General features: G+C 36.8%; 3 protein-coding genes across 11 annotated transcripts; all 3 read left to right on the top strand.

Moving 5' to 3' along the window:
- The first annotated feature begins 929 nt into the window (after nt 1–929).
- On the top strand, nt 930–4,822 carry LOC104816937 (ubiquitin thioesterase OTU1). 3 transcript variants are annotated; one of them, XM_010545976.2, is made up of 9 exons: nt 930–1,038; nt 1,822–1,909; nt 1,983–2,028; nt 2,333–2,441; nt 3,461–3,552; nt 3,630–3,692; nt 3,770–3,888; nt 4,131–4,206; nt 4,557–4,822. In XM_010545976.2, the coding sequence occupies exons 2-9, from the start codon at nt 1,845–1,847 to the stop codon at nt 4,611–4,613; spliced, it is 627 nt and encodes a 208-aa protein (XP_010544278.1). In that variant the 5' UTR covers nt 930–1,038; nt 1,822–1,844; the 3' UTR covers nt 4,614–4,822. The 3 variants fall into 3 exon arrangements, with proteins under 3 accessions (XP_010544278.1, XP_010544280.1, XP_010544279.1); XM_010545978.2 differs by lacking the exon at nt 930–1,038 and adding an exon at nt 1,172–1,276; XM_010545977.2 differs by lacking the exon at nt 930–1,038 and adding an exon at nt 1,284–1,370.
- Nucleotides 4,823–5,391: 569 nt separating this feature from the next.
- On the top strand, nt 5,392–8,612 carry LOC104816936 (protein TRIGALACTOSYLDIACYLGLYCEROL 2, chloroplastic-like). Of its 7 annotated transcripts, none has more exons than XR_002024411.1 (5): nt 5,392–6,299; nt 6,410–6,739; nt 6,888–6,982; nt 7,523–7,583; nt 7,877–7,967. XR_002024411.1 is itself a non-coding variant. In XM_019202923.1 (5 exons), the coding sequence occupies exons 1-5, from the start codon at nt 5,772–5,774 to the stop codon at nt 8,180–8,182; spliced, it is 972 nt and encodes a 323-aa protein (XP_019058468.1). In that variant the 5' UTR covers nt 5,392–5,771; the 3' UTR covers nt 8,183–8,612. The 7 variants fall into 7 exon arrangements, 2 of the variants coding, with proteins under 2 accessions (XP_019058468.1, XP_019058469.1); XR_002024409.1 differs by having other exon boundaries at nt 6,877–6,982; XR_002024410.1 differs by having other exon boundaries at nt 6,410–6,748.
- Nucleotides 8,613–8,990: 378 nt separating this feature from the next.
- LOC104816935 (EH domain-containing protein 1) lies at nt 8,991–13,955 on the top strand. The gene is made up of 16 exons (XM_010545975.2): nt 8,991–9,237; nt 9,381–9,460; nt 10,040–10,108; nt 10,190–10,247; nt 10,412–10,467; nt 10,620–10,671; nt 10,753–10,814; nt 11,082–11,195; nt 11,320–11,422; nt 11,557–11,606; nt 12,284–12,412; nt 12,503–12,754; nt 12,862–12,941; nt 13,089–13,215; nt 13,294–13,437; nt 13,510–13,955. The coding sequence occupies exons 1-16, from the start codon at nt 9,153–9,155 to the stop codon at nt 13,693–13,695; spliced, it is 1,647 nt and encodes a 548-aa protein (XP_010544277.1). The 5' UTR covers nt 8,991–9,152; the 3' UTR covers nt 13,696–13,955.
- Nucleotides 13,956–21,590: the final 7,635 nt, after the last annotated feature.

The raw sequence follows: 21,590 nt of genomic DNA, 5'->3' as shown, positions 1-21,590 counted from the left end.
GATTGACTCGCGAATCAAACATATTTTGATATCCCTATCTATTATGTATGATCTTATGACAATTCTTGATCTATCCGATATGGATAGAACGGAGCCATCGAATACATCAGAATCTTTTGGTCGATGAGGTTACAATTTTCAGGCTCATCGATCGGATTTTTGTGGGCAAGTTTGCATCACTGTGGTCGGAGAATCCACGCTTGATGTTGGAGTGTTAATGCTCATACCTTTAGCATTTCATAACCATTAATTTATTCTAATGGGTAGGAATGACTTGTAAGCTATTTTGATGCAAATTAACATATGCATTCCAAATGTGGAACCCCTGTTCATGCACATGCTTTTGTAAATACAATTATCTATTTTAAAAAAAATTGCGGAAAAATATTATAAATTACGAAGGCTGTGAATTTGTATATTATAATATGTATATATATATATTTTAAAATTTGGTTTTATTTCCGAACTATATTCCTCATCAAATAGGGTTATTGTTATAAATAATTATGGTAGAGCACTTCGACAAAAAAAAAAAATTATGGTAGAGCACCGTTAACAGATTTTTTGTTTTATACGTCACCACCGCTTTGCTATGCGTATATATATATATATTTAATATATATATTAACTTTGTTTTTTTTTTCTTCTATAAATAGACCATTTATTATTATTATAAATTTCACAAATCAATAAAAAGATTCTATTCGCAATACCTTTCTGGTTATAACATTTATTTATTAAAAAAATTTAATTATCAATAATCCAATAATTAACTATCTGATTTGTCAAGTTTCTATATAATTTTACAAAATAATATATTATATAAAATCTGACATGTTCCGGTAATATGTACGCATATACAGCACAGTTAAAACCTATAGTTACTGAACACGAGTGCAAAAAGACAGCTGAGTGGGAGGAAGCGTAACCCTAAGTGCGAAAGCGCTTCAAATGGCGACATCAGATCCAAAATCAAACACCTCCAAAGGTTTTCTTACACTATTTTCGTCCCCCATGATCAAATCTCTTGTCCAAACCGTGAGTTTTTCTTCTACCTTTTTGTTTTATTTATACACATGTATATGCGCACACACTCGTGAAATCGTACACGCGTGTATATATCTCTTGATGGATCGACTTTTTTTTTTTAAATTATTTTTACGAATTTTTTTTAATCTGTGTCTAAATTCCTAGTTATCTTGACCCCCTGGATTTCCCTTTTTGGGTCGGGATTTGAGTTATCAGATTTGGCGTTTTTCCTTTTTTTCATTTCTGGGTAAGCCCCTTCGGTTTGGTTTTGTATAAAGCCTTCTTCCTTTTCCTCTCCTTCACGAAAATTTGATCGGATTCCCTATCTCTCATTGCGTTTGGTATAGTTTTCATCTGGGCATTTCGAAATTTGTTGTTTCGTTCCGTTGTTTGGATGATCTATCATCGTTTACAGAACGCTTGCCTCTCTGTTTGCTTGTGAGAACAGTGATTGATCCCTTGGTGGTGTGTCGTTAGGGTTCTTGCGAAGTTGGTGGTGTGGTATTTGTCTCTGATTTGCTTGCAGTTGAATGCTTTGGATGTGGGTTTCGTAAGATTATTGAGAGAGATGTAATGTTTTGGTGTCAGATTTCATCGGATCCATATACTCCGCATTCTCTTTGTTTGAGTTTATTGTTAAGTAGTTGATGGATTTCGTCTGTCATGGTTATTGGTTGAGTGATTATTTACCAATTACCACGATGGTTCTTGAAATAAACTACTGCATATTCATAATATGAGATTTTCCCCCCTCTTTTTGCTTTGACTAATCAGGTCTTGCAATGTCTGTAGGAATATCTTGTTTGGCATATAACATGGAAGGAGCTGTCGTTCGGAGGGTTATTCAGTCTGACAACAGTTGTCTGTTCAACGCTGTCGGGTAAGCTTTGGGTGGAAAATGTTTATAGAAAATATGTGAGCTTATACATTCATTGTCGATGTTCCTTTTACAGATATGTCATGGACCATGACAAAAGCAAAGCTGCAGAGCTGAGACAGGTTTCTATAACTTCATAGTCTTTTAAGTTAGCTTTGATTCCGTGTTCCGCTTCCTTTGTTATGGAATTATCGGGTTTCTACGGATAAAGGTAACATTAGTTAATATTATTTTTTTCATATACGTTAATGAGATTCGGAGATACGTAAGTATGTTACTAAACATCCCGCTGAAAATAATTATAAACCTGGAATATTCCATCAGATTTATGGAAGGACTATGTTCAAGGAATCTCTTTGGTCTTTTACGTTTCAAATTGGCTTGCGACTCGGTTTTCTTATATGTTGACTTATCGTTGCTTCTTAGGTTATAGCTGCAACTGTTGCAAGCGACCCAGAGAAGTACAATGAGGCATTTCTTGGGAAGCCGAATGAAGAATATTGTGCTTGGATTCTCAATCCAGAAAAATGGGGAGGTATGCACAATTTTATATGCCAACAAAACATTTATTAGATGATATTACATGAGTGAGAGACATACGTCGATGAAGTTGTATCATGTTTTGGTTAAGCTGTCGAGTAATGAATGGGAATGAGAGATTTATCTAAAATAGATTAGTTAATCTACTCTAAAGTTACAAACTCAAGCCAAAGCTTTTAAATCTTTTACTCTTATTAGCTGTCCATCCTCTTTTATGGTGAAATGATTAACAAAACCCTAACCAAAAAAGGAATGTCGAAGAAAAGGAATCGAGGTGGGTCTAAAGAAGGAAAATATTGAGGAAAGCGAAAACCAGAGAGTAACTAATGTAGATGTGATAGGAATAAGCTTTGGCCACTATTCTCTACATCCTCTTTCTCATGTAGATTTTGGTTCTTGTTCTTGGTGTTGATATACTATATCTATGTTTGCCTGGCAGAGCGTAGAACGCCATCTCTGCATGCGTATGATTATATTCACAATCGAGTATGTGTACCGAGGCTAGCAAAACATTGATTAGCTAATTATACATCATGTTTTTGATGTAGCTATATATGTTTTAATTCTGATGCATTTTGTATATAACACATTTCCTTTACGTCACCTTCCAATTGATGTTTGCTCGATAAACATTTTTAAACATCATTTGAAAATGGCCCACAAAACATCATGGCACTCTTTGTACATTCTCTTAAGTTTACATGGTGGGATATTTCAGATTATCGTCGGTCACTACTATTGGTGGCCTGAGTACTGCAACTGGTTACCGTCTCATTACAATGCCATTATTTTATGGTGTTGGAATGTGTTAGCTGCTAAAGAATCTAGAACATCACACTTTGTGTAGACAGTTCAACGATTTCCATAATCGTTTGGACTCGTAATTGAATTCTGTCTAAAGTTCAGGTTCTACTCGAGCAAGATGTGTTTTGACCTGATTAAGTTATATAAGTTTAGGAAGATGTGGATTTGTTATTGTACTGATCATTTTGGTCTGTCTTCTTGTCTGTGAAGGCGCAATCGAGCTCTCCATATTAGCAGATTTCTATGGTCGGGAAATTGCAGCTTATGACATTCAGACCACTCGGTGTGACTTGTATGGTCAGGTATTGAATTCAACACTTACATTTCCGCATCCACTTTCAGAATAAAACTATGGAATTACACTTATTTATCTGGGCAGGAGAAAAACTATGCGGAAAGGGTTATGCTGATCTATGACGGTCTTCACTATGATGCTTTAGCTGTAAGTTATTCATGTTTTCTCCAAGAAAGGTAATACAATCCAATGTAATGGCTGAAAACATTTCTTGCATTTGTCAGGTATCTCCATTTGAGGGAGCTCCTGAGGAGTTTGATCAGACTATATTCCCAGTCCGAAATGATAGGTCCATCGGACAAGTTGAAGGGCTTGCTCTGAATTTAGTTAAGGACCAACAAAGGTAATCACTGCATTAAATTTTATCGAAAACCGACACTGGAGATTTGATTTTGAAACTATGGAATTTATGACTAACGCTCTCTTTGGAAGTTCAGAAACTTATTCATGTAAAGCGGATGAAGGCAAAGAAACTATATGTGAATACTTTGATAGGGAAAGCTCCGATTGTCGGTGTATTCATTAGCTTTCTGTCTGGTTTGGTATGCGGAATGATCTTGGGGCAATTATCGGTGTCTATGACAGGAAAAGGAGTTATACCGACACTTCCAACTTCACTCTGCGTTGCGGCGTTTGCCAAATCGGAGTAATCGGGCAAAAGGTCACAGCTCTTGACACCCATTTTCCATATCCATCTGAATTCGTATCTTCTGACTGATTTCATACCCTTTTAAATGTAACTGTCGACAGGGAAAGATCCGATTGTCGGTGTATTCATTAGCTTTCTGTCTGGTTTGGTATGCGGAATGATCTTGGGGCAATTATCGGTGTCTATGACAGGAAAAGGAGTTATACCGACACTTCCAACTTCACTCTGCGTTGCGGCGTTTGCCAAATCGGAGTAATCGGGCAAAAGGTCACAGCTCTTGACACCCATTTTCCATATCCATCTGAATTCGTATCTTCTGACTGATTTCATACCCTTTTAAATGTGTGTATATATTCCAACAGGAGGCTGTGGAGCATGCACAAGCAACTGGTCATGTCAACTTCCAAGAATACAGATGATGATGATGATCGATACAATGTCATCTTCAAACATGATATATCTGCTGGATGGCAATTTATTTGATTCTCTGTTGTATGCTTTCTTTCATGGAACTGATCGGTTGAAAATTCCCTGCATTCGGTGTTGTACAATAACCTGCGTTTCATCATATCATATTGGTGGACCTTTGTCGCCATCACCATAATAATAAAGGCGTCTCTTTTGGCTCGTCAAAGAATCGGAGCTTATATTATATTCATCACCCATAATTTGTACAGGAACTTTAGGTGCCAAAATTGCACAAAAATGGTTAATGTGGTTGTCATCCATTCTACACGCCCACGACTACCTTGGCGATTATCGAAACTCGAAAACTTCGCTAACCCGATATTGCCATATTATGTAATCCTTGTAGCCCGACGGGTTTTTAACCCTAATAACCCACTTAGTTCGCAGCAATTTCAGGGTACACCACCCAGGAAAAAAAAAAAAAATTTCAATTTTAACCCACTTTTCGATTGAAAAAGTCCAAAATACCCTTTTCGTTTTATTTTTTGCGACTTTTTTGCGACTAACATATAACTGATATACAACTAAAATAAGACGGATAATATTTTTTGCCACCTTTTTGTAACTATATTTAGAATTAATTACGAAGTCGTAATAACGAAGTTGTTTTCGAACGGATAAATATCGTGATTTATTAAGGGTAATTTCGTCTTTTTTTGGAAAAAAAAATGTGTTATGTTTTTGGTGGTGCACACGTAAATAGATGCGAAAGTGGTTCTGATTTTCCCAGCCCCCACGGGGCCCTTCCTCGAGCTGAAACCTTAGTTTGTCGAGTCGTTGCCCGCTCGGACGATCTCCACGTCTGATTTTCTCGCTTTTGAACATACCCTGCATGAATATATGGACGAACCCATTCTCAGATTCACGGCGCAATTCCCTGTCACTGGGCCCAGGTAAGTTCTCTCTCTTCGTAGAATCCTATTCTCGAATCGAAATAGCTCTCTAGTTTTATCCTTAAAGCAGAATACCGCATGGAATTTACATGTTTTTTCATTTCAATTGCTAACATTTGACGGAAACCTCCAGTGCTCAAGCTCGGAAGTTGGAAATTACTGGGAAAAAGGGTTTTTGTTTTGATTTAAGGGTTTTGTGTGCGCGAAGATTCGAGGATGAACGGAAATTCGTTAGTTCACCTTCCATCATCTCCTGGTACAGTACCATCATCTTCAGTGGTAATTGCTTGCCCACGAGCTTCTTCCAATGGGTTTCTTTGTTTCCCGCCGAAATCTAGAACTAGGGGTTTTCTGGTCAGAGCTTCTTCTAGCTCTGATGCAGAACATGGGCAATCATCGTCCTTCTCAGAGGGTAAGGGTCTGCTTACTGTTGTTTTGAATGTGCCGAGGAATATTTGGAGGCAGACTTTACGGCCATTGAGTGATTTCGGGTTCGGCCATCGAAGTGTTTGGGAAGGTGGGGTGGGTTTGTTTATTGTATCTGGAGCGGCGCTTCTTGCTCTTAGTTTGGTGTGGTTGCGAGGATTTCAGATGCGACCAAAGTTCCGGAAATATCAGACTGTCTTTGAGTTTCCTCAGGCCTCTGGAATTTGCACAGGAACCACTGTTAGAATCCGCGGAGTAAATGTCGGTAATGTAATCCGTGTCAATCCTTCCTTGAAGAACATTGAAGCTGTTGCTGAGGCATGATTCGGAACAGTGATATGGTTTGACTATTTTGGGTTGTTTCTGCTGCCAGTTTTGTTTGTTTTCTTGTATGAACTGTGGCTAAAATCCAGCTCGTGTGTTTGTAGATTGATGATGACAAGATAATTATCCCGAGGAATTCGCTGGTAGAGGTAAATCAGTCTGGTCTTCTGATGGAAACTATGATTGACATTACTCCAAGGGATCCAATTCCAGGTCCTTCAGTCGGGCCTTTGCATCCTGAATGTGATAAAGAAGGCTTGATTGTGTGCGATTGGCAAAAGATAATGGGATATCAAGGAGTAAGTTTAGATGTTCTGGTTGTGATATTCACTCGTATTGGGCGTGAAATGGGGGAGATTGGTGTTGCCAATACATATTCATTAGCTGAATGAGTTGCTTCGGTTATTGAAGAAGCAAAATCATTGCTCAGAAGGGTGATATGAGTAATAACTTTCTTGGTGTTTTCTGATTTAGTTATACATTTACACTATCCATCCATGCATTGATAGCGGTGAGTTTAAGATTGTAGATTGAAATGGATACTCATACTTTAGTTTTGGCTTTGATGTAGTGATATCTCAGATCCAACCACTGCTTTCAGAGTTTTGTGATAGTGGCTTGCTCAAGGAAGTTGAGAATCTAACTCAAAACCTAACACAAGATTCTGAGGATTTGAGGTGACCTCTTTCTCCTGTATGCCTTTTTTTTAGTGTAGTAATCTTTCCATATTCTCTGTGATCATCCATTTCTAAGACTGCATTGGAAATAATCTTCAAGTAGTGCAATAAAGTGGAGGTAATACATGTCATGCCCTAGGAACTAGGAAATAAAAAATCTTTGAGGCGTTGGCCATACAATGGCCAGATCAATTTTATTTGCGTCTTTACAGGCAATGTCTCTCCTAGTTTACTGCATGGTAATATTAATTGTCAAAGCAATCTTAATTGCATATTTGCAGATTACTGTATGCTAATATTGTTACTGAACCCTGCACAGAATTCAGACTCATCATTTTCTTCCAATCTTTTCATCTTTTGTTTTAAATTTGAATTGGTCACGCACTTGCTTCACAAAGACTAATAGTCTCTACAAGCTGGATGAGATAGCATATTTGCCTTTCGAATTATCTGAAATGAAATCTGCTGCTTCTGTCATATAAGTACCTTATCCATGGAAATTTGTCTTTGTTCGCTATTTGTTGCCTATTTTCTGTTAAGGTATTTATGGAGTTTTGAGCCTTTTCCTCATCCGCCTTAATGAAACTACCATCTCCATTGGGTTAGTGGCTCTTCCATCTTGTATTTTCTTGCATTTCCTGTGTTTGAATCACTAGGACTCTTCACTAGCAAGTAGCAGCATTTCATTACGTTCTATTGACCTCCTGTGGCTGCCTTCTTTTGAATCTAAACCCTTAAGGTTTATCGATGATTATAGTGATATAGTCCTATTTTTGTAAACAAAAGGTAGAGTTTGATGCAAAGCTTGAAATATAACGGATTATGAGACCTAATCATTTCTCTGTGGGACTGTATATATTCTAACAAAAGCTTTGTTTCCTTTTTTCCTTGCAGAAAGGTTAATTCATCCATTATGACTCCTGAGAACACTGAACTCATTCAGAAGTCAATCTACAGTCTGATTTTCACTTTGAAGAACATCGAGGTAGCTATTGCTTCATATGTAGGTGCAATTAATAACATTGCGATGAACATATGTACAAGCTCTATCCCTTTAATTCATGTCTGAGTCCCTCTTATATTGTTTGTTCCTCTCATATTTGCTACTCATATTTTCCTATCTTTTTGAAATCCAAGGGCCGGTCTATGGGTTGGATCTGTAACGCGGTATCGTCCTTTTCTATCAGCCAAAGTTTGTAGAAGTAAGGTTGATGCGGCTCGGTGGTTTCATCTGAAGATGATGCCAGTGGTGATATTTTCTTACGGGACGGCTTGGCGATATACATCGTGTTAACGTCAGGGCCTTGTAAGGTATCGATATCCGTTCTTCCACAACATTTTACCTGTCACTTGCAATGCAGAGACATTTGGTGAAATTGGAAATGAATCTTCTTGGTGGGGATATTGGATTCTAAATCTCTTGATATGTTTGGGAAAGTCTTGAGAAGCCTTCAAGAGAAGGGTTACTTCATATTGAAATCGTCCGGCCTCCCTTGAGCGAGTGATTGATTGGTGAATGGTTTTGGACAGGTCATCGCAAACGATGTTTTTGTACGATATACAGAATACAGATGATGTGTTAGTATAAATGGTATGTAGGCTGTTATCTTACGAAATGTTACCTTTTTTATATCATCCTTGAAGGAAGTTGAGTTATAAACAGATTAATAATTCGGTTTTTAAACGTGTTATTTAACTAATTTAAACCCAAGTCCTATGATATGTAATTTGGACGGAATCGAATAATAATATCAATTACATGATCGTTCATATAAAACCTGTAAGGGACCAAATTCCTCGCAATCCTACTTCGAGTCTCGACCTTGCGCCATTTGGTAATGTATTTTTATTGGAGAAAAATTAAAAAAGAGAGAGAAATCTTAAAAAAATAAATGGGAGGGGTAGAAAAAGCGAAAATGGAATGTAGGGGTGACTATTCAGTTGTTTAGAAAATTACGGGTACTTATTTTGTATCACTAAACATGGATATTAATTGGTTTCCTTCCCCGTGCCTTGCCTTGCTCGATTCTCTGAAAACAGAATCACGCGCAAAAACCTCGTTATTTCCCATCTGCAAGTTAAACACATCCTGGAATTTCTCATATGTGGATCCTCGCTTGAGATCGGAACAGCATTTGAACTATAAACCCTAATTTCTCTGCAACCCGCGATGGAGATCGATTCGGTTGCAGCAGGCTCTTGCTCCAAGGAGAATCAGATGATCTATCAAGAGTGGTTCGATTTCGCCGATTCAGGTCGCGTGTTTTTTCCACTATCCCTTCTTTTATTTTTCAGCTTGATTCCGGGTTTTCTCTATACAAGGGCGGGTTTTTGCGGTTTCTTTTTCTCCGATGTTGTCTTGATAATAAGTAGTTTTCTGTGATTGTGCAATGAACAGACAGCGATGGCCGCATTACTGGTAACGACGCGATCAAATTCTTTGCGATGTCGAATTTGTCTCGAGCAGAGCTGAAGCAGGTTAGGATATTTCTGAATGCTCTTCATGATGCTGACTTGTGTGAACTTGTGAACAGGTTAATCTTAGGAATTTAATATTCTCCTATTTTTCATATTTCTTAGTGCTGTTTGTTTTGTACACACTTGATAAGTTCATTTGGGCATGATGATGATGATGATGAAGAGTGTTTCCTTCAAAGTATTGAGAGGAAGCATATGCGTGATGACTTGAAGGGTTTTCAAGCTTAAAAGCATAGGATTTAGTTACTTTCCTGAATTAAACAAATAGAGGCTCTCTCTCTCTCTCTCTCTCTGGATAAGATCATGTACTATTGAGGATAATTTCATTATTAATCTACAATAAGCTGCCACAATTACACACACGAGAGCTTACTCAAATGCTTAGGATTTAATCAGTACTCACACTCTTCGGCTGATAGTTTTTCTGAAGGTTGTAAGCATCGATGCTTTTGAGTTTGGGAATGGTATATTCTATTAGTTTTTTCATTGGTCTCTTTTAGAAAGTGGTTTGCCTTTTTCTGCTTCGTCTCACTGTTTTATACTCAGATGCTGACTGTTACAGTTATGACTTTACACTAGGTCTGGGCCATCGCGGATTCAAAACGACAGGGCTATCTTGGTTTCAGAGAATTTGTCATTGCCATGCAGGTTGAGACCCTTGCGTATTTCGCGCTCGGATTTACATATCTAGTTAAGAATCTAACATAGTATTACTTGTATATATTATAGCTAGTTTCTTTGGCACAAGCTGGACGTGAAATATCGCATGAAGTTCTTAACAGTGATGGTATGATGTTTAATCTTCGTATATATATTATGTTTCGTAGTAGAACTCCTGCTCAAGTTTTCAGTACATAAATTACCATTGTCGCATTGATTTTCCTACTCTTGTTAATTTATATGCTAAGAAAATGGTGGCTCGCGGTGCTGAATTTTTTCGCTTAACTGCAGTCGACTTCAGAAATTTGAGTCCTCCTACCATGGAAGGTCTGGATGTATTAGTGGCGGTCAGTATTACACTCGTATTTTTCCAGTTTTAAGTCTTGGTGTTTAAATTGTTTGTACTAAAAATTGTGTAATAATTACAAAAGAAGAAGATGCATTCACCACAGTTGTTGTGTTTAAATTGTTTGTACTGACAATTGTTTGATGATTACAGAAGAACAAGAAGAAGAAGCATTCACCACAGTTGTCTGATCCTGATGTAAACAGTAAGAAGTATCTCTTTATAAGCAGTCGTGGTTGTTAACTTTGACAATTGTATCCCATTTGAGAATTTTCATATTGTACAGGTAGTACCCCTGTGCAGACATCACTTTCGGCTGCTTGGTTTTCTTCAAAATCTTCAAAAAAGGTCTGTTTTACTCCCGACAATGTTTAACCACTTGTAATTTATTTTCTTCAGAATTTTTCGATTATTAAATACTTGGTATTTGTGTTTTGATCTCTCTTTCTTATCCTGTTATTCACTATTCACAAAATTTATCAGTAGAAATTCTGTCGAGCTAATCTTAAATGCTTCAAGCATCCTCGTTTCTTGATCCATTGTACATCTTGAGCATTTTCGTGCAATACATGCCTTGATGGAATGTTTTGAGTAAATTTAATTCCTTGTCCTCAGATTCCTATCTCCTCTGTTACATCTATAATTGATGGGTTGAAGAGGTTATACATCCAAAAGCTGAAACCGCTCGAAGCCACTTATCGCTTTAATGATTTTGTATCCCCATTGTTGGTAAGTTGAACATTGCTTTGAGTACTATCCATAGAAATATCTGGACAAGTCTCGTTAAAGTTTCAATAATGATGATATGCTAAAATTTATTGGGTTATTTGACTAATTATTGTGTTTTGTTCAGACTAACAGTGATTTCGATGCCAAGCCTATGGTCATGCTTTTGGGCCAGTACTCCACGGGGAAAACGACCTTCATTAAGCATTTGCTTAAAACTAGTTATCCAGGTATTTCTCCATCTTATTCTCTCCCTTCTCCCTCAACTGAAAATTATTCTGGTGCTGACACAAGACGATATTCCTGCAATTTCATGATTTAAATGTGCAACAGCTTTTTTCTAACTCAAATATTATTTCTTCAGGAGCGCATATTGGACCCGAACCAACAACGGACAGATTTGTTGTTGTCATGGTATGTAAATCTGAATCCTGTTGAACCTGTTAAATAAGTGTTGACATTGATTATCCTCAATTCTACTTGCGCGTTGAAGTTCATGATTTGGTATTTATTGAAGTTTACCTTATGTTTACAGAGTGAATTTCCTAGTGTGACAAATGAAAATATCTCATGCTTTTACTTGAAATCTTTTTATTGTCAATGTTTTCGTATCTTGATTGGTTCATTAACCAGTGGAAACTTTGATAAGTTTCCGAATCTGAAACTCGGATTTCCAGCACAAATCCGATCCTTTATTGAACACAGAAACAGAAAACATACACTTTTGGATGATCTTGTTTTATGAGAGGTCCCAAACTCTCATTCTCCTTACAACCCCTTTACTGAAAACAACCATGAATCATCCTTTTAATCTATCTAACTTCCCTTTATAGCAATTGATTGCTGGAACTAACTACTAACTGACAAAACAACCACATACTAACTATAGTCTAGGTTCAACGAATCTACCTAAACACATACTTGTCCATCCCACCTACACCTATCAAACTTTTATGCATCTGATTTGTTAAACACTTGAATTTTGTGTTGATTACACTGTTCGAACTAGTTTTTTGACAAGAGTCGTTAGTTTGCTTCATTTTCCGCTTCCAGGAAGTAAGAAATTAATCCCTTGATTGTGTGTTTCACAGTCTGGACCTGATGAAAGAAGCATTCCTGGTAACACAGTTGCAGTTCAAGCAGATATGCCATTCAATGGTCTTATAAGTTTCGGGACTGCTTTTCTGTCAAAGTTTGAATGTTCTCAAATGCCTCACCCTGTAGGTTCAATATAACTCTTCCCAAAGAAGATGAATTCCTTGTGGTTACATTACTTCGCTACTAATCGTAGATTCATTTATCTGGTAAAGCTACTGGAGCATATAACGTTTGTCGACACACCAGGAGTTTTGTCGGGGGAAAAGCAACGGACACAACGAGCATATGATTTCACTGGAGTTACGTCATGGTTTGCTGCAAAGTGTGATCTCATTCTCCTTCTGTTTGATCCACACAAGCTGGATGTAAGCGATGAGTTCAAGCGTGTTATCTCATCTTTGCGTGGTCATGATGATAAGATCCGTGTTGTTCTGAATAAGGCAGACCAAGTAGACACTCAACAGGTCGGATCCCCAGGATATTGCACACCCATGTTCATTCTGAATTTCGGCATTTGTTTCTGTCCTTCCCTATTATATTCTTAACATGTTGATTTCGGTCTCTTGTGTAGCTAATGAGGGTATATGGAGCCCTGATGTGGTCACTTGGGAAAGTTCTCAACACTCCTGAAGTTGTTCGTGTTTATATCGGGTAAGTCTTGTCCACATAGAAATACCCAATAATCAACTTTTACATAAAGATAATGCCTGATTTCTTGAAATCTGAAAATAAGAACAACATGAAAGCGGTTTGAAACTAAAGTTCATGTTCTTATAGCTGTTTGATTGCCTTGGACAGATCCTTCAGTGATAAACCCATAGATGAAGCTTTCACTGGTCCCATTGGGAAAGAATTGTTTGAAAAGGAGCAAGAAGACCTTCTAGCTGATTTGAAAGACATCCCAAAGAAAGCCTGTGATCGTCGGGTGAGTACAAAAACTTTATTCCCCTCTCTGTTAATAAGAAGGATAGGACCTCTGACAAGGTAAGGTTCTTATGTTCAGATAAATGAATTTGTAAAACGGGCGAGAGCTGCCAAGATACACGCGTACATCATCAGCCACCTGAAAAAGGAGATGCCGGCCTTAATGGGCAAGGCCAAAGTGCAACAGAAACTCATCGATAACTTGGAAGATGTGTTTGGCAAGGTTTGACCCCGATTCTTTTTCTTCATCGCCTGTTTCACCCATTCATTTAAACTATCGTCGTTTTCCCGACAGGTACAGAGAGAGCATCATTTACCGAGAGGGGATTTTCCGAATGTGGAACAGTTCAGGGAGGTTCTGACAGGTTACAACATCGACAAGTTCGAGAAGCTAAAGCCGAAACTCATACAAGCCGTTGATGATATGTTGGGTTATGACATTCCTGAGCTCTTGAAAAACTTCAGGAACCCTTACGATTGATCTCCAAATATGACCCATGTTTGTTAAAAAAAGAAAAGAGCCTTTGTGTCTGTTCTGATAGATTTGGGGAATTTAGGTCATTTGAGAATTGAGAGGCTCATTAAAGATTTGATTTGTATTCGGGCAGATGTGTAATGATGATGTAGCTTGAGGGTTGTGATAAATGGGGAGTTTTTTACAATACTATTTTTTTTTAAAATAAAAAAAGAAACAAAAACTCAAGAAGAGGAGTATAAGATAAATATGAGTGGGTGTGTTTATCCTAGCTTTCTCCCTTAGCAGATTCGTGGGTTTTGTCATCACCGCCTTTTGGCGTCGTTCCTCTCTCTCTTTTTTCTCAATCTTTGGCTTTGGTGCCCTATTCACCGCCTTTTGGCTGTCTGACAAATATCAATAAATGTGTTTTGTTTTTAATGATACGTACGAGACCAAGTAGAGAGACGCAAAACTCACTTGCAAAACTCACTTCTGCTGTCCTCGCTCTTTCTCATCTAAACCATCTCTTAAGTTTTTTTGCTTCCTTTGAGACCTGCCCACAACCCATCCAACAGTTTATTCATCAACCACTTAGATACATATATCTTATATATAATAAAACAAGATAACGTTTTTGCTAACCTTCTCAGATCTTTCTTTTGGAAGTCAGGTTCTCTTCGTCTCCTAATCTTGTAACATCTGTTCAATTCCCCCTAAAAAAAACAAAATTGCTCTAATGATTTAAAATCAGCCAAACTATATATACATGAAAGGAAAAATTATTTTGTCTATATTACGTGTGTGTTGAAGTACTTACCTATCAAAATAGAAGGCAAAAGGAGTCATAGTTACTCTTGCCACGGTATGTCGGCATACCACCAAGACATAATTGGTCATGCCTTTTGTTAGTGTTACATTTGAAAGAAGATCCTTACCCACAAACCCCGTTTGCAAGAAGACCACGACTATGAATGGTCTCGCCTTCTTCAACCACGTACATATCTTCCTCACCATTATCTCTCTCTCTTGTTTGGATTACACAAGATAGAGTGACTAAACATTTTGATAATACTCTCTAATCTCCCACTTACTTGAGCGGAAAAAAAAATGATTGACAAAAAATATTTGTACTGTTAGTATGACTTGAAATCTACCGAACTATATAACAAAAAATATAAGATGTGTTTTATATAATTGAAGTGAAAAATGGTTACATTCCATCAAGATAATTTTTAGTTTGCTTTATTTCAATTTAACAATTTTAATGAGATAAAATAAATAGAATAGTTAAATTTAATAATATCTCTTTAATCTAAAAAAATATATAAAACTTATAATGATATTTTGATATGAAAACTGTATAGAAATTTTTACATAAATATAATCATTATGTTTTTTAAAAATTTTTTGTACAAAAATCGTACGAAAATTGTATATTAAGTATTTGAACTTATATTATATTGTCTTCATCTTAACAATGTCAAAGTAATAGAAAGATTTGGATTATGTCTTTTTTTCAAAGTGTAGGCAAATTAATTGAGTTGTAAGATCTTGAATGATCTGTTCAATTTCCCCTCTCCCCCAAAAAAAACAAAGTTGCTCTAGTGATTTTAAAATAAGCCGAACTATATATACACAATGAAAGAAAAAATTATTTTGTCTATGTTACGTGTGTGTTAAGGTACTTACCTATCAAAATAGAAGGCAAAAGGGGTCATAGTTACTGTTACCACGATATGTCGGCATACCACCAAGACATAATTACTCATGCCTTTTGTTAGTGTTGCATTTGAAAGAAAATCCTTACCCACAAGCCCCGTTTGCAAGAAGACCACAACTATGAATGGTCTCACCTTCTTCAACCACGTAGATATCTTTCTCACCATTATCTCTCTCTCTTTTTTGGATTACACAAGATAGAGTGACTAAACGTTTTGATAATACTCCCTAATCTCCCACTTACATAAGCGAAAAAAAATGACTGACAAAAAATGTTTGTACTGTTAATATGACTTGAAATCAACCGAACTATATAACAAAAATATGAGATGTGTTTTATATAATTGAAGTGAAAATGGTTACATTCCATCAAGATAATTGTTAGTTTGCTTTATTTCAATTTGACAATTTTAATGAGATAAAATAAATAGAATAGTGAAATTTAATAATATCTCTTTAATCTAAAAATATATATAAAATTTATAGTGATATTTTGATACGAAAACTGTATAGAAATTTTCACATAAATATAATCATCATGTTTTTTAAAACTTATTTGTACAAAAATTACACGAAAAATTGTATATTAAGTATTTAACTTATATTAATTTATTTATTTTAATATTAGTAATATTAGAAAGTATTAATATTAGAAACATAGAAAGATTAAGTAATAAGTGTACTGAAAATAAGATTACAATCAATAAATCTTATCTTAAAATGAGACATCTACCACAACAAACAAACGAAAATAAATGATTCGATTAAACGGAATTTTTGTTTTGACTAAAGAGTTCTATATCCCTTGCCAATCCACTCTGATTGTCAAAGTAATAGAAAGGTTTGAGTTATGTCTTTTTTCAAAGTGTAGATAAAGTAATTGAGTTATAAGATCTTGTATGATCTTTTCCCCTTCCACCCAAAAAAAAAACAAAGTTGCTCTAGTGATTTAAAATCAGCCAAACTATATATACACAATGAAAGAAAAAATTATTGTCTATGTTACGTGTGTGTTGAGGTATTTGCCTATCAAAATAGAAGGCAAAAGGGGTCATAGTTACTGTTACCACGGTATGCCGGTATACCACCAAGACATAGTTACTCATACCTTTTGTTAGTGTTGCATTTGAACGAAGATCCTTACCCATAAACCTTATTTGCAAGAAGACCACGACTATGGATGGTCTTGCTTTATTCAACCACGTAGATATCTTCCTCACCATTATCTCTCTCTCTTGTTTGGATTACACAAGGTAGAGTGACTAAACGTTTTGATAATATAATACTCCCTAATCTTCCACTTACATGAGCGGAAAAAAAAAATGACTGACAAAAAATGTTTGTAGTGTTAGTATGACTTGAAATCAACCGAACTAATAACAAAAATGAGAGATGTGTTTTATATAATTGAAGTGAAAAATGGTTACATTCTATCAAGATAATTTTTAGTTTGCTTTACTTCAATTTAACAATTTTAATGAGATAAAATAAATAGAATAGTTAAATTTAATACTATCTCTTTAATCTAAAAAAATATATAAAACTTATAATAATATTTTGATATGAAAACTGTATAGAAATTTTTACATAAATATAATCATTATGTTTTTTAAAACTTGTTTGTACAAAAATCGCACGAAAATTGTATATTAAGTATTTAAACTTATATTATACTCTCTTCACCTTAACAATGCCAAAGTAATAGAGAGGTTTGAGTTATGTTTTTTTCCAAAATGTAGACAAAGTAATTGAGTTGTAAGCGAAGAGTATTATGATTATCTAATAGTAAAAAATTTTCATTTTTATCCTCCGTTTTGAATGTCCTTTGTCCTTGTATGAAACACATGATTGTTCGCTAGTTTGAGGACACTTTGATTGTCTCCAAAAAGTGGAGTTGATTTGTTGATATGTACATTTAGATCTTCAAGAAGTCGTCGAACCCATATGCACTCCTGAACTGCAAGCGTCGAGACCTTGTATTCTGCTTCGGTTGTTGATAAGGACACCGAACCTTGTTTCTTACTGCACCAGGAGATACTTGAGTCGCCGCATAAGAAGATATAACCAGAAATATATCTTCTATCATCTAGATCACCACCAAAGTTAGCATCTGTGAAGCCATAGAGTGAAAATTCTGAATTACTTTTTAAAAAAAAAAACTCATATCAAGAGTAGTATTGATGTACTTCAGAATGCTCTTCGTAGCTTCTAAGCGAGATTTTCTTGGTGCTTGCATGAACCGACTAACAAGCCCAACTGAGAATGCAATATATGGTCACATGATGGTCATATATAAATAGGCTTTCAACGAGAGCACGATAAGGTCGAGGATCACATAACAAAGACCCTTCATCTCGCCTGAGCTTTATATTCACATCTAGTGGGGTTGAACAGATTTTTCCTTCATTCACTCTGAATCTCTCAAGAATTCTCCTTGCATACATTTGTTGACCGATGAAGATGCCATTATTCATCTTCTTAACTTCCAACCCAAGAAATGTGTTCAACTCTCCCAATCTCTTCATTTCAAACCTTCATGACATCTCTTCTTGAAGGCGAGAAGTCTCTTCATCATTATTTTTTGTTATGATCAGATCATTAACATATAGCAGAACAATAATATGGTTGCCTTCATGTTTTATAACGAATAAGCTTGGATCGAAATTTGAAGCCATATATCTACAAAATAGCAGGTATTAAGTAATTTTTCCATACCATGCTCGAGGAGCTTGTTTCAAACCATAAAGATTTCTTGAGTTTGCAAACATAACCTGGATATTTTGGTGAAATGAACCCGACGGTTGCTCCATATAAATGTTCGTATCTAGTTCTCCGTATAAGAATGCATTCTTCACATCAAGTTGCCATAGCTTCTAATTGTAACTTGCAGGGAGCGATAAGATTGCACGTACCGTGATCATTTTGGCCACCAGACTGAATGTTTCTTCATAATCTTCTCCATATTTCTGAGAAAATCCTCGAGTAACCAATCTTGCCTTATACCATTCAATACTCCCATCAGCCTTCCTTTTGATCCGATAGACCCATTTGCAAGACACTGGTTGAACTTTATCAGGTTTTGGAACCAAGTCTCAATTTTCATTCTTCATGAGTGCATCAATTTCCTCCTCCATTGCATTATTTCATTCTCTTGTATCTTTTTCCTCTTCATATGAAGCAGGTTCTTTTTCATCAATTAGAGCTGCAAAGAAACACAAGTAAATAGTGGCATAATTCTCGTCTCTATACCTTGTTGGCTTCACAATGTTTCTCTTGGGTCATTGACTAGTCCTTTGATCTTCTTGTTCCTCGTCTCCTTGAGAAGAGTTTTCCCTTTCTTCTTGCACCTCATCTGAAGAATTATCATCATAATTTTCTATTGTTAAACCTCTTATCTCAGAACTTGATCCTTATTGATCAAGAACAACTTGCTTGGGCCCATAATAGCAGGAAACTTCATTAAACACAACATCATGTGAAACAATGCAGATGGATCCAAATACCCTGAGATGTTCATGCATCTTCAACCTTTTCTATGTTCATTGTTGCCAACAAATATACATTTCATGGCTTTAGCCTCAAGTTTACTTCTTTTGAGACTCTCGTATATGAACATAGCAGATAGATCCAAATACCATGAGATGTTTCACCGTTGGCTTCATCCCCTACAACATCTCATATGGTGTCTTCATATTGTTATGGTTGAGCGGTATCCGGTTGATGATGTATGCTGCACATTTCATTCCTTCTGCCCAAAGTTCCTTCCGTAGACTTTTATGATGTAACCAACTTTTACACGTCTCAGTAAGGTAACTGATTGTCGGTTTTCTACTCTATTTTGTTGAGGAGTGTGTAGCCACGTCAGTTCCCTTTTTATACCTTGTTGCCTGAAAAATGAGAGAAACTCATTTGATGTGAACTCTTCTCCATTATCCATCCTTAGAGTCTTGATCTTATGTCCCAACTCTCCTTCGACGGTGACCTTAAATTCCTGAAATCTTGAGAACACCTTAGATTTTTTCTTCACGAAGTATACCCAGGTGTACTGTGAAAAGTCGTCGATGAATAATAACATATAGTGCGATCCAGAGTATGATGCCATTTTAGTTGGACCCATTAAGTCACTATGGACCTTCTTCAGAGGGACGGTGCATCGTGAAGTTGATGAGTCAAATGGTAGTCTATGTAACTTCCCATATTGACAACCTTCGCAAACTTCACCAACATCAAGGCTCTTTAACTTGGGGAGACCATACACCAAGTCTTTCTACACCATTATCTTGAGCTTGGCCATGTTAATATGTCCAAGTCTCGCGTACCAAAGAGATGCACTGTCATTACTGCTCATTTCCTCAACATATGAGCTAGACACCAATAATACGTATAGATTTTTAATGCGTGCTCCAATGTGAACCACATCTGCTTCTAAATTTTTTATATTCCTTAAAAATTTGATGTCTCTTGGGCCGAATAACACATAGTTACCTGAATCAACCGCATTTACCACTGAGAGGAAATTTTTGTTTTCTCTAGGCACATGGTATACATCTTTAAGTGTGATTGGACCTCCTTCATTTCTGTTGATAACAACGATCCCTCTCTTCTCAACATGGTGTACAGAGTTGTCTATCGTGATGATTGCTTCATTTCCGTCATGGCGACAAGAGTTTGAAAATAACTTGTCATCTGCAGTGATATGATGATTGCAACCGGAGTCTACAATCCATTCAGAAGTGAGAGGATCTGATGTGGACGAATTTTTTAAGGCAGTATCAACCATGAAACATCTCTCCCGTGCTTCATCTTCAATAATGTCTTGTGATTTCGCCAATGTTGGTTTGTTGTAGTTTCACACGATAATTTTTCTTGATATGCCCAAACTTCACACACCGATAGCACTTGACACGATTTTTGAATTTTTCCGTAGCACCTCCTTGGACGACGGTCTTTTCCTTAGCTCCCCGTTAACTTTAACTTCGGCCATTTGCATGGCCAATGTTTCTTGTGAAGATAATAAATTTTTAAACTCTTCAATGGATGGTTGTTTGGACCATCCTTGAACCGACGCCACAAACGGTGTATATTCAGTTCGTAGACCTCGAATAATACATTGTCTCATACGTGCATCCGAAATTTTTTTGTCTGCATTAAGACAATTAACTTCATAGCACAAATTTTTTATCTTCACAAAATATTGTGAAACGGATGACTCCCACTGCTTGGCAATCGCCAATGCCGTCTCCAAGTATTGCATATGAACCTCATTTTTCTTATAGAATAATCTTTCTAATGTCGTCCAAATCTCACTAGTAGAGTTATACTTTTCTATATACTCAAACAAGACCGGAGATAGTGACCTTTTAAGAGCAAATCTGCCTTGGCGTTCTTGATCACTCATTCTTTCACTTCTTCGGCACTTGAAACATCTTCCGTCGGAGCAATGGTATTATTACCTCCGACAATATTCTCCCATAAGTCTTCACTTCTAAGATAAGATTGCATGCAAGACTTCCTGTTGGGTCGCACGGGATCCTTGCACACCGGTTCATAACCATGCTCGGATCTGGTCTGTGGATTTGTGTAGCGGAATTAGCGTTCAAAACGATTTTGAACCGCCCACGGACCAACCGATTTCGATGAAGAACTTCCAAGAGAGAAAACTAACCTTTGAGTCCTTAGATTCACAATTCGAATGTGGCTAGTTGATCACAACCAAGGTGTTGAAGATGCCAACACCTTCTTGAGTAGTCCAGACCTTTGAGATGGATTCCAACATTTGGAATCTTGCTTGCTAGAACCTTAGAGATCAAATCTCTTTATATGAGTGTTCGAGAATACTTGGGAGAGTTTCTCTCATCCTAAAACCTTCCAAAGGTCTGAGAAATGAATCAATGATAATCTGGTTGCGTCCCACCTGCTTCCCACCAAGAAAAGATGAGAAAAGCGCATTTTCGAATTTTTCAGTGTCTTGGTCCGGAGCTGACCAACTCTTGCTCATCCGGACAAAGCACACAACTGACACTTCTTGCCTACAGTTCGCAACGGGCACTGGTTAGCCAGACTGGTCTGGTCCGACGGACCAAGATTCCGGTCCGCCGGACCAACCAGGTCTGAAGCAACGCGTACAAATCGGGGTGACTGGTCTGGGCCGCCGAACCAACATTTTGTCAGCTCCGGACCAGACTAGTTTTTTTTTTGCC

The sequence above is a fragment of the Tarenaya hassleriana genome, unplaced genomic scaffold (assembly GCF_000463585.1).
Source record: "Tarenaya hassleriana unplaced genomic scaffold, ASM46358v1 Cleome26, whole genome shotgun sequence".
Classification (NCBI taxonomy): Eukaryota; Viridiplantae; Streptophyta; class Magnoliopsida; order Brassicales; family Cleomaceae; genus Tarenaya; species Tarenaya hassleriana.
Note: the sequence above shows the minus strand (reverse complement) of the source record. Positions and strands in the feature narration are given on the sequence as shown.